The sequence below is a fragment of the Phocoena sinus genome, chromosome 8, assembly GCF_008692025.1.
Source record: "Phocoena sinus isolate mPhoSin1 chromosome 8, mPhoSin1.pri, whole genome shotgun sequence".
Lineage (NCBI taxonomy): Eukaryota > Metazoa > Chordata > Mammalia > Artiodactyla > Phocoenidae > Phocoena > Phocoena sinus.
Genome location: NC_045770.1, coordinates 102,369,045 through 102,381,568, shown reverse-complemented (window position 1 = coordinate 102,381,568; position 12,524 = coordinate 102,369,045). Strand labels below are relative to the sequence as shown.

The following is a 12,524-nucleotide window of genomic DNA, read 5'->3' as shown; positions in this document are numbered from 1 at the left end:
CTTCAAAGAGCAGGGTGGGGTTTTACTGTAGCCGTGGCTTATGGGAGTCCAAGGCCGCATCCACCGTCTGCAGCGGTGGTTCGCCAGGCTGCGGTATTGGCGGGGTAGCTGGGGTCGCTGGCCGCTTCCTTTCTCGCTCTGCGGGTAGTGTGGCCGAGGCAATTCGCTCCTCCCCGGCGGCAGAGAGCCCTGGTCCTTCGCCCGAGCGTCGGGCTCGGGGGTCCCAGGCGGGGGGCGGGGGGCCGTTTGGGTCGGCCTCGGGAGGGCCCCCCGACGCGTTCCCGGATCCCGCTCTTGGGTTTGGGTGTTCCAACATCCCGCGTGGTGGTGAAGGCGCTGGGGCTTGGGTAGGACAGGCCTGGAATCTCACCTTGGCGGGGACTCTCCGTGGAATGGCACCACCTCTATGCATCTTTCGGGAAGAGAGTTTGGTAATCCAGGGCCGTGGATCGTTCATATTTATGCAGTAGACTATTTATTACTTAATGAAGGAGAGCTATCTCCGTTATCCGGAGGTAAAGGGGTAACGGAGACAACAGACCTCATTGAGGTGCCCGATCACCTGGCGGGCGGCGGCGGCCTGGGCGGTCCTTAAATCGCGGCTCTTCTGCCAGAGGCAGGGCAGGTACCCGTAGAGAAGCGAAAGGATTTAGGGCGTGAGAGAGAAATGATTTTTAGTCCTGGACCAGCATGTGGTTGGTTCACGGAGCAAAGCAGCCGCATGACGGGTCTGGAGGGAGCTTAGATGAGGGTCTTGGGCCCTGCTGTGACCTCTCTCCCCCGCCCCCGCTGGGTAATGCTGTCCCTTCCCAGGGTTTAACTGCCCTCTATGCTAATAGGTTGTCTCCACAGCGTTCTTTTCCATCCCAGCTGTCTGACCTATTCTCGACACTGCAGCCAAGGTCACTGTAGATCCGCTTGCCTGATAACCCCCTCCTTTGCTCGAAACTCTTGGAGGCTTTTAGATTGGGGATCAGGGCCTGTCTAACATGGCAGGCCTACTTTTCCCACCTCTTCTTTCCCTGTCCTCCACCTTCAGCACCAGTCTCCAGCCACACTGACCTGTCTGCTCCTTGAACTAGGTGGGCTCCTTCACTTGGGGCCTGCCTGCAAGATGTTTCCTCTGCTGGGATCGCCCTTCCACCAACTCTGCCAGGTTAGCATCTCCTCAGGTCTTTAAGGCTGAGATGAGCTGTCAGGGTTCCTTGACGACCTGCCCCCGACGAACTCACTAATTTCTGCCCACCTATTACTTGCTTTCACAGCATCATGGTCTACACATGTGTCCAATCACATACTAAACCAGAGACTGGTATCTGTACCACATTTTGTAGGGCCTACAAGGGCCTTGTGTCTCTTCCTTTAGCTCCTTGTCTTCCAGGTGCGTTGTACAGCGTTTTGCATGCAGCAGGTAATCATTAATTCATCAAATATGCCCTATAATTTTTTAGGTAATTGTGGGCACTGGGGAAATGCAGTGAGCAATCCTGACAAAAATCACTGTTTTTGTGGTGCTCATTTTAATGAGAGACAAACTAAAAAAAGTTTGCATGGTGTATCTGCAGTAGAGATAAATAAAGCAGAGCGTTGGGCAAGGGGGGCAGTGTTGCATTTTCAGTAGGGGTCCAGATCAAACCCAGTGAGAAGCTAATACTTGAGAAAAAACCTGAGGAAGTGAAGGAGTGAGATTCATGGATATCCTAGGGAAGAACCTTGCTGTCAGAGGGAACAGCAGATGCAAAGGCCTTGTGACCAGAATGGCAGGGGCAGGGAGGGAGTGGGAGGTGGGGCTAGAGGAAGCGGGAGCAGATGAATGGGAGGCAATTGTGTTCACGTGGAAACATGCAGAAAAGTGATGTGATCTGACAGTTTTATCAGGATCCCTCTGATTGCTGTATCAATGAAGAGGATGAAAGCAGAAGAACCTCTTAGGAAGCTGTTGCAGGATTCTAGGAGAGGGGTGATGGTGCCATGAGCCAGGGTGGGAGCAGAGGATGGGTGAGAAAAGTTGGATTCAGAATGCATTTTGGAAGAGCTGACAGGATGTGTTGATGTATGGATGCAGAGCATGAAGGAAGGAGGTGACTCCAAGGTGTTTGGCCTCTTACTCATCTGCTAAGTTAAATCTGTCAACGAGACCTTTCCTTTCTTCTTGGCACCGTCCCCAGACCACCGCACTCCTGCCAATCCCACTGCTGCCCCCCAGCCCAGCTCTTTCTCCACCTCTGGAGGCCTTTTGAGGCCTTATATCGTCTCCTCAACAGCCTCTCTCCAGGCTTCTTTGCCATCCCTCCCTCTCTGTGATCTGGTCTCTGCTGTCACACATCTTTTTTGTAGTTCTGTGTGTGGTACAGTACTCTGGGTACAGGGGCTCAACAGTGAACAAGGCAGCCCTCGGATGCAGCTTCTGCACATGTGGACCTTGTTTTCTAGTGGGAGAGACAGATGGTACTTAAACCCCACAGCTGTGTGACTTCTAGCAACGTGCTTACCTCTTTGTGCTTCAGTTGCTTTCACTTTAAAATGTGGGTGAAAAAGTTTCAGTGTTAGAAAAGTTGTGAGGATTGAATGATTGGATATTTACAAAGCACTGAGAACAGTGCCTGACGACAGAATAAGTACCATATACATGTGTGAAATAAAAATAAAGTTACAAATAAAGATAATTCTAAAGAGTGGTGAGTGCTATAAAGAAAACAAAAAGTAAGGATAAAGAGTTACCAGGGAGGCAGGGAAGGAGTGCCTAGAGGTGGGGGGTTAGTGAAGGCCCCTTAGACTTGCAGTTATGAAAAGCAAGACACGGACAGCGTTCCAGACAGGGCAACAGGAAGTGCAAAGACCCTGAGACTGAAACAAATTTGGAATTCTCAAGGAACCCAAAGAAGGCTTTTCTAGTATACTTGTCTGTAAATGAAGATGATGAACTGCCTGTGACTTCCCAAGGTCACTCTTGAGGATTAAACAAAGTAATCCATACTCCAATTTTTGTTTATTTATTTATTTATTTGTTTACGGCTGCATTGGGTCTTTGTTGCTGTGTGTGGGCTTTCTCTAGTTGCGGAGATTGGGGGCTACTCTTGTTGCAGTGCACGGGCTTCTCATTGTGGTGGCTTCTCTTGTAGACCTTGGGCTCTAGTCATGCGAGCTTCAGTAGTTGTGGCTCACAGGCTCAGTAGTTGTGGCTTGCGAGCTCTAGAGCGCAGGCTCTGTCGTTAGTTGCTCCACAGCATGTGGGATCTTCCTGTAACAGGGCTCGAACCTGTGTCCCCTGCACTGGCAGGTGGATTCTTTTTTTTTTTTTTTTTTTTTTTTTTTTGTGTTATGCGGGCCTCTCACTGCCGTGGCCTCTCCCGTTGCGGAGCACAGGCTCCCGACGCGCAGGCCCAGCGGCCATGGCTCACGGGCCCAGCTGCTCCGTGGCATGTGGGATCTTCCCTGACCGGGGCACGAACCCGCGTCCTCTGCATCGGCAGGCGGACTCCCAACCACTGCGCCACCAGGGAAGCCCTGGCAGGTGGATTCTTAACGGGGAAGTCCCAGAGAGCCCTCTTTGAGAAAAGAAAAATATAGATTAAAAAAAAGCATGGCACTTTAGAAGGAGTGCGAATGAGGCACCTTGAGGTTTAAGCTTATCCAGTGTCATGGTAAAGCCACTTCTGAACATTATGATTTCCACCAACTCAGGCTTCTCCAAGTGAACTCAGAGCCCTCCCTTGGGGGCCAGGAGGCAGTGATGCGGGCTGGCTGGCCAGTGTCCCCTTCCCCAGGTCCCTGGAACTAAAGCATAAGCTCCGCCACAGCAGGCATCCTGGCCCTTGGCAATGCGTGACGCTTCAAGTGATTCATGCTGCTCTTTGGGTGGGGAGCAAAATGGCCAGGGCTGCGTTTGGAGTCAACTCTGAGGCTGTAAATCCTGCAGCAAATGAGAGACTGACGGGGTCACCGCGTGCAACCAGATTCTCTGCAGAGCAAATTCCCAGTTTTAAAGTTCTCCCAGGAGTTCCTTAGTGTCCAAGTGGTTAGAATTCCAGGCTTTCACTGCCGTGGCCTGGTTTCAATCCTTGGTCGGCATGGGAGTGAGGAGTGAGGAGTGAGGAGTGAGGAGTGGGGGTTAGGGGAAGGTTGCAGCTCAGAATTCTCACGTCTGTAGAACGTGGAATTTTTGTTTTTATAAGAACTTTAGTGTTGGCGTGGAAATTTAAGACAACCTGAGTTTCCTTCTCCATGTGAGAGTGAAGTTCCATTCCATGTTCTGAGAAATCCCTAAAGAATATTTTCATTTCCCACTTAACGGAGTGATTCCAACTTAGAGCTACCTGTTACCACAGAGTCTGAGTCCTGATTAGCAGGAAAAGTGTGAGGGGGAAATAAAGTGCCGTAGAGTTCTGCTCAATTCAGTGAACTCGTACAAAGCCAGGAACTGTGCCAGACACTTCAAGGAATAAAACGATGGTAATTATTATCCGATAATTACTTATCAGAGAGCCCAGAACCCAGTCCGGGAGCTCGCCATCCACAGGCCCTCCCGGGCTGCTCTCAGCCAGTCTCGTGGCTATAAACACATCCCGGATGACTCCCACATTAGCTTCGGTTCAGATCTCGCTCCCAAGTTCCAGACTTGTCTACCCAGCTGCCTCCTCAATGTCTCCATTTGGATGGCAAATGGACTTCCCAACGTGTTCGAATCAGAACTGATAATCTCCCCTGAAGCTGTTTCTCCCTTGACTTCCCTCTCATCAGTGGCCTCGCTATTCTTGGGCTGGTTCAGGCTGAAAACTTGGGAGGCATCCTTGACTTTCACAACCACATCCAGTTCATCAGCAAATTTTGTCAGCTGGACACGGGCCCTTCTGCAAGTCCCCAGCCATTTCTTGGCTTTGGGAAGGGGAACGGAGTGTTGGCTCCCTGAACTGGTAGGTGGCCAGAGGCAGAAGGGACCCCCGGCCTGGGCTCCCAGGCCATATCGAGGCCTCCCACCCTAGATACTGCTTCCAGAGGGCAGGGCCTGTGATTTGTTCACACTGCCGTGTGCCCTCAGGGCCTGGAACCTAGTCCGTGCTTGTAAGAGTTTGGTGAATGAGCAAATGGAGCTGATCATCCTTCTCCTCCCCCATGGGACCCTCAGCCCCTCCCAGGGAGGCTCTCTGGCCTTCTTCCCTCTAGACTTCCTTGCTCCCTATTCGGCTTACTCTTCTCTGGGCCAGATGGTTGAGTCCCTTCAGATTCAAACATCTCAATCCCACTGTTTCTGTTATCTGTTTCTTGAGAAATACCAAGTAGTGCAGAGTGTGAGCATAGGGAAATGGGCCCTCCCATGTCCTATTGATGGGAAGTTACACTTAGTAACATCTATTTAAAATACAAAAAGCAGGGCTTCTCTGGTGGCGCAGTGGTTGAGAGTCCGCCTGCCAATGCAGGGGACACGGGTTCGTGCCGTGTGGAAGATCACACATGCTGTGGAGCAGCTGGGCCCGTAAGCCATGGCCGCTGAGCCTGCGCGTCCGGAACCTGTGCTCTGCAACGGCAGAGGTCACAACAGTGAGAGGCCCGCGTACAGCCAAAACAAAAAACAAAATGCAATTCCACACTTACAGATTTATCCCACCTGGGCCCAGCCTGGTGGCACAAGGATGTATACTGCAGCCCTGTTTGTGACAGCAAAAGGAATAGCACCCAATTACATGTGTATCCATGGAGGATACTGGGAAACACGATGTCGCTGCCAGAGGACAGAATATTAGTGAGTGTTCAAAAGAACACTCCGGTAGCTATTGACATGGAAACATGCCCATGATAGACTGCAGAACGACGAAAGTCATGCAGCAGTGTGTATGCCGAATCTTACTTTTGGTAAAAAAAATGTGTGTGTATCTTTCTATGTGATTATATGTATGCGTGGGAAAAGTCCAGACAGATGTATAGCTAACGGCTAAAGTTGTTGCTTCTGTGTTTGGGAATGGGGAGGGGTGCTGCATTCATTTGCTGGGGCTGCCATAACTAAATACCACAGATTCGATTCGGTGACTTGAACCACAGAAATTAATTTTCCCACAGTTCTGGAAGTCCAAGATCAAGGTGCTGATAGATCTGATTTCTTCTGAGGGCTCTCCCCTTGGTCTGCAGATGGCTACCTTCTCACTGTTTCCTCACATGGTCTTTCCTCTATGCAAGCACGCATCCCCAGTGTCTGTGTATCCAACTTTCCTCTTCTTTTTCTTTTTGGCCACACCACGTGGCTTGCGGGATCTCGGTTCCCTGACCAAGGATTGAACATGGGCCTAGGCTGTGAAAGCCCAGCGTCCTAACCACTAGGCCACCAGGGACCTCCCAAACTTTCCTGTTCTTATAAGGACACCAGATTGGATCAGGGCCCACCCTGAGGGCCTCGGTTTAATTTCATCGCCCTTTAAAGACTCTGTCTCCAAATACTGTCCCATTCTGAGGTATTGAGGGCTGGGAATTTAACATGAATTTTTTTGGGGGGGACACGATTCAGCCAATAACAGAGGCTTTCACTTTCTATTATGTTGTTAAAATTTGTTACAATGGGGACATGCCTGGTGGTCCAGTGGTTAACATTTTGCGCTTCCACTGCAGGGGGCATGGGTTTGATCCCTGGTCAGGGAACTAAGATCCCACAGGCTGCACGGTGTGGCGTGGGGGGGGTGAGGGGGCAAAAAAATTTCTTACACTGAACACTGCTATTCGAGCTAAATGTCCCCAGAGCATCAACCTCCTTCCCAGGCCTTCTCTGAAGTCAGAGGAGGGGCAGCTAGTGACCTCTGCCAGCCCAGCCAGCTCCAGGGCCCTCTGAGGCCCTTCCCCTGAGGAAGGCAGTGTGAGCCACTCCGGATCACTGGCCAGGTCCTCAGACCCACACTGAGAGGAAGCAGATGGAGGGGCCTCTGCCATGCAGGCCTATGATTTATAGCTACATGTTCTGGACATTTAGTACCTTGTAATCCATCCTTCCCCTTCACACCTCTCAGTATAACGACAATATGATATTGGCCAATGAAACAGGTAGGTGATAAAATATGAAGAGAGCGCTACAACCTGGATGAAGGGAGGTGCAAAATTGTGGTCACACAGCAAAGATGTTAGGGGGACCTGGGAGGTGCAGGGGTTCCTCTCTCTGAATGAGGCAGTAAAAAGAAGAAAGATGGCCAGGTAAAATGGGGTAGGGCTAAAACTTGAAAGACTCAGGAAAGAATAATGCACTGGGCTTTAAAATCAAGCCCCTGGGGAGAGGAGTGCACTGACTTGTGGGTCTCTTTAGGTCTGGCAGTTATCCTGGGTCCTGCTCTGGTCTTAAAGACCAGAAGCTGGAAACCCTCACTGTACTGTGGTCCCGCACCCCACTGCATGTTCAGTCTTGCTGAGATGGTGAATCTGCTCCTCTGGGTAGCTTTGCAACCCTGGAAGGTGTGGAAGCCAGAAAAGCAAACCCAGAATCTTGCTACCAGTTTAGGAAGTTTTGTAATCATTCTGCTAATACCTGCATGTTTATTAAATGTTTTGAAACATGCATCAATCTACCCTATTTGATTTGCAATTTTAATTAGAAAGGAATGAATGGGAGACAGCCTGCAGTGATGACTGTAATAATGCCTCCCATCCCTGTATGCCTGCCCTTTGCCATGGATTTGGCTGCTTCTATGAAGACATGGAGTCTATTTCTCCACTTCTTGGATTCTGGGCTGGCCTTGTGACTTGCAGTGCATGCCGTGACTGTGTGAATTCTGTGCAACACGATGTGGTGAAAGTGATGTAGTGTGACTTCCGAGTCAGGCCTCGAGGCATTTTGCAGCCTCTGCTGACATCCTCTTGGAGCAGGGCTTGAGAGCAGCATGCTGTGAAGATGCCCAGTCTGGTGTAGTGGAGGTCACATGGGACAGAACCGAGGGGCCTCGCTGACGGCCGGCGCCAATTGCCAGTCACATGAGTGAGGCCGTCCTGGGCCCCCCGCCCCTGTGGCCGTCTGACACAGGAGTGACCCAGGCAAGACCAGCAGATGAAACTTCCAGCTTATCCCAGCCCAAACTGCTGCTGCGGAGGCCTGGTTGTTATTTTAAGCCAATGAGTTTTCAGTGGTTTATGAGGCAGCGAAAGATAACTGAGACAGTATAAAAGGATCTAAGTTCGTAAACGGTGTTTGAATATTTAAGAGAACTGATTTACCATGTTTATAAGTTTAATCTATTAGTGTATAACAATTGCTAACTGATTAGAAAAAAATATGCTTGGCTTGGGAGGGGAGAATAAGGTGGGGGATGAAGGCATCTTTACCAGCTACTCCCTCCCTGCTTATAAAGAAAAAAAAACAAAAAAGAAAAAAATATGCTTGTAAAAAAATATATATATATGCTTGTTATATGTGTAAGTCTCTTCTGCTGAGAATTTGAGGCATTTGAGAGGATCAGCTATTTCAACTCTGTAAAATGTAGTTTAAAATCTATTAGGGAATTTAATTAACTAAGTTTGCAATTGGCATTCATTTTCAGAATTTAATCTGTTGAACCTGTAATTTAATTAAATATTCATCAAAGACTTAGTGAAAGTAATTGTTATTTTTACACAAAAATTAGATTTATAAATAGAAAACTAGATTTGCAACTTGCATTTGGATGTTTAAGAAAAGCTAGTTCTTTTAATTTATAAGTTTAATAAATACAGTATTAATTTAAATACAAGCAGCAGTAGGTAACTTTTTTGCTGCATGAAAAAATACCCTCTCCAACATTAAAAATCCTCAACAGAAAACAGCGGGTGTTACAGCCCCACCAGAAGATTTGGCACTCCACAGACTCCCATGCCTTTGCTTCTGTAGGTCCCTCGGCCTGGAATGCTCCTGACACACATAGACATCTGTGGTACCTGGCAAGATTTTACCTTTTCTAAAAGGTCCAGCTGAAACTCTGTGAAGAGGTCCTGCCTTGCCAAGTCAGAATTGCACTTCTCTGCCCAGACCCATCCGTGTGTGGGGCCCAGACCTCTCTTAGAACAGACCCTGGTAGGCTATTGTCTGGGACCTTCTCTATCCTGGCTGCCATGTGAGAACAGAGCTGAATCCCAACAAAAAGAAATAGAAGGACTAGTTCAGATGCCGAGGGTGTCCAGGGTGCTTCCATGGCCTGGCTCTGGGGGACATGGATTTCAGGCTCTGTGCAGAAGGCAGCCTCCTGATAGGCACTGATACTTTCTATGGCTGGGTCCCCTGCCTCTCCTTGCATTCTCCTCCCCAGACTTTGCCGGGAAGGGTGTAGTAAGCAGAATAACACCCCCCAAAGATGTCCACATCCTAATCCTTGGAGCCTGTGCATATGTTACCTTACATGGCAAAGGGGAATTAAGGTTGATAATCAGCAGACTTTAAATGGGATCATCCTGGATCATCACCGGTGAGTTCAATGTAATCACAAGGGGCCTTGAAAATGGAAGAGAGTCAGAGGGAAAGACCACCAGGGAAGACCGGTCAGTGAGATGGAACATTGCTGGCTTTGAAGATGGAGGAAGGGGCCCACAAGCCAAGGAATGTGGGTGGTCTCTGGAAGCTGGTGCTGACACCTTGATCTTTAGCCCAGTGAGACCGATGTCTGACTTGTATCCTACAGAACTTTAAGAAAATGAATTTTATTTATTTATTTAAATTTATTTATATTTTTGGCTGCGTTGGGTCTCTGTTGCTGCGCATGGGCTTTTCTCTAGTTGTGGCGAGTGGGGGCTATTCTGCGGTGCGGTGCGCGGGCTTCTCATTGGGTGGCTTCTCCTGTTGCAGAGCACAGGCTCTAGGCACGTGGGCTTCAGTAGTTGTGGCACTCAGGCTCAGTAGTTGAAGCTCACGGGCTCAGTAGTTGTGGCTTGCAGTCTCTAGAGTGCAGGCTCAGTAGTTGTGGCGCATGGGCTTAGTTGCTCCGCGGCATGTGGGATCTTCCTGGACCAGGGCTCGAACCCATGTCCCCTGCATTGGCAGACGGATTCTTAACCACTGCGCCAACAGGGAAGCCCTTGTTTATTATTTAAGCTGCTACATTTATGGGAATTTGTTATAGCAACAACGGGAAGCTAATACACAGCGTCACCCACATGCTTCATTGCCTGAATCCGTGACATTTGTGTAATCACTTACCAGACCACAGATAGGAACCAAACAACCTTGACCCAAGCCTGGACTCTGACCCCCATAGGCCATGTTGACCTTGGGCCAGTCCAGGCTTCTCATCTGTGCCCTGGGGCAGTGCTGCCTCACCAGGCTGTGGGGAGCACATAGTGAGTTAATGGAAGTAGAGCAAACGGGTGTAGAGGGCTTAGCTCAGCTCCAGCTGGTACCTAGTCCCCTGTGAATGGTTGCTGTCCTGGATGCAGTTGGCAAGGCCCTTCTTGCCCTGGTAAGTTATTGGAGAAGCGGCAAGTGGTGAGGTGACCTTAGGCCTGGGGGCCTGACTACTGCATCCTGAACTCATCTCGTTGACCTTTTCGGGGAAAGGCGCAGGCCTCGTCGTTGGTGGTCCTGGAGTGTTGGGGGCCCTTGGCCCTTCCTTCCTGTCTCCTGGCTTCTGATCTACCCTCTGCCCACAGGTCTCCCACTGATCCTCTCTTGGGCACCATAGTGGTGCCAGCTGCATCCACAGGAGGGTTCTGTGATCCTCCTCACAGCCCTGTGAAGAGTTATCGCCACACTCAGCGCCAGAGAGGCCTGGAGCACAAGGCAGGTCTGCAACCAGTCAGACCTGAGAGCTGTCTTCCTAATATACATCTCAAGAAGCAAGGTACAAGGGGCCAGTGCACCCGAGTAAGAACGAGCAAAGCTGGTGCTAAAACCTTCTCTGGAACCCTGGCTTCTTGTCCCAGGTTAAAAAAATATCCACTATGGCGAGTTCCCTGGCCGTCCAGTGGTTAGGACTCTGCGCTTCACTACCGTGGGCCTGGGGTTCAATCCCCGGTCGGGGAACTAAGATCCCGCAAGCCACGGGAGGCGGCCAAAAACAAACAAACAAATATCCAGTATCATATTTATCAAATAATAAAATGGTATAGAAAGACATTAAAATTTTAAAAATCCATCCTTATAGTCCTTGTAAAAAATTAGGAAAAATATAAAGAAAAAAATCACCCCAATTCTTCCACCGAGAAGGCCACTTGGAACTCTAATTTTCTGCCTTCAAATTACACGATTTCCATCTTTGCCTCCCTAGCTGCTCTAGGTTCGGTTCCTGCCGCCGCCGGCTAAGAAGCAGCAGCGCAGCGGCCTGGGGAAAGTCGCCCAACCGGACGTACCCGTTCGCACCACTCGTCACCTCCCCACCGCCGGCGGGGACGCGGGGCTCCCGGGGACTGGGGGCGGGGCGGGTCCCGGGTGACCCGTAGGGAGCCGCGCTCGACTCACTACGCCCGGCCTGAGGGGCGGAGGCGGGGCCGGGAGCGGGAGGCACCTCCCACCAGGAAGTTGGCGGCGGCCGAGCCAGCCCCAAGAGGAGGCGCACGGCGGCCGCGCGACCCTGCGAGAGCTGGGCTCAGGCGCAGCGCGACCCCGCTGGCCGGGCGGGGCGCGCACGTGTGTATACGAGTGCGGGGGCCCGTCAGCGGCCCGGACTACAAGTTCCAGGGTGCCCAGCGGCGCGCCTGGGTTTTCTGGCCGCGCGGCCGGCTGGCTCCTGAGCAGGTCGCCGCGGGTTGGCACGCGTCACCTGGTTCCCGAGTAAATAAGGGAGAGACTCCCCGAGCACCGTAAATAGAGTCCAAGTGGGCGGGGAGCCGCCCCGCGCCGCCCGCTCATGTCTCTGCAGAGCCGAGTGTCCGGCCGCCTGGCACAGCTGCGCGCGGCGGGGCAGCTGCTCGGCGCCCGGCGCCCCTGGCCCGGCCCCTCGGCGGGTGCCACGCGGACCCGCAGCACTGCGTGCGGTCCCCCGGCGTCCCTGGGCGCGTACGACCCGCGCGCGCGGACCCCAGCGGGAGTTGGGGCTTGGGGGGCGGCGGCGGTGGGGCGGAGAGCCGGGGTGCGCACCTGGGCCCCCCTGGCCATGGCGGCGAAGGTGGACCTGAGCACCTCCACCGACTGGAAGGAGGCAAAATGTAAGTGTAAGCAGGAGGGGGGCGCGAGGGGCGAGGGCGGCACTACGTGGGCCTTCTCCGGCTGGACAGCACCCCACCAGCAGCCTCGTCCACCCCAGAGAACTGGGGAAGTTAAGGTCCCATGTGCCCCGGTATGGACCCCCATTAACAGCCACGCCCCCCATGTGCCCAGCCCCATAAACTAGTTCACCGCCCCGACCAGGTCCAGGTCCCCAGTGGGGGGCAGTGTGAGGAGGGTGGCCTCACGCCATTGAAATGTGTTGCTGGGCACCCCCAGGGAGCATCCAAGACCTAGTACCTTAATCTGTTGTGCACGAGGGAAGCTGAGGCCCAGTGCCAGAGCCAATAGGCCAGAGTCACTCGGAGTTTGCTTCAGGATCTGACATAGGCTCTGAACTCCCCAGCTTTTGCGTAGTATGGTTTCTCAAGGGGTGGCATTTTAGGCAGAGTGG

At 51.7% G+C, this 12,524-nt stretch overlaps 1 protein-coding gene across 3 annotated transcripts in view; it reads left to right on the top strand.

The window, feature by feature from the left end:
* Positions 1–11,467: 11,467 nt before the first annotated feature.
* MACROD1 (mono-ADP ribosylhydrolase 1) overlaps positions 11,468–12,524 on the top strand; it is a 151,707-nt gene continuing 150,650 nt past the window's right edge. For all 3 annotated transcript variants that reach the window (XM_032640942.1, XM_032640941.1, XM_032640943.1), the window contains exon 1: positions 11,468–12,072. In XM_032640942.1, the coding sequence (XP_032496833.1) occupies positions 11,775–12,072 (298 nt within the window). In that variant the 5' untranslated portion in view covers positions 11,468–11,774. The remainder of the gene's footprint in view (positions 12,073–12,524) is intronic.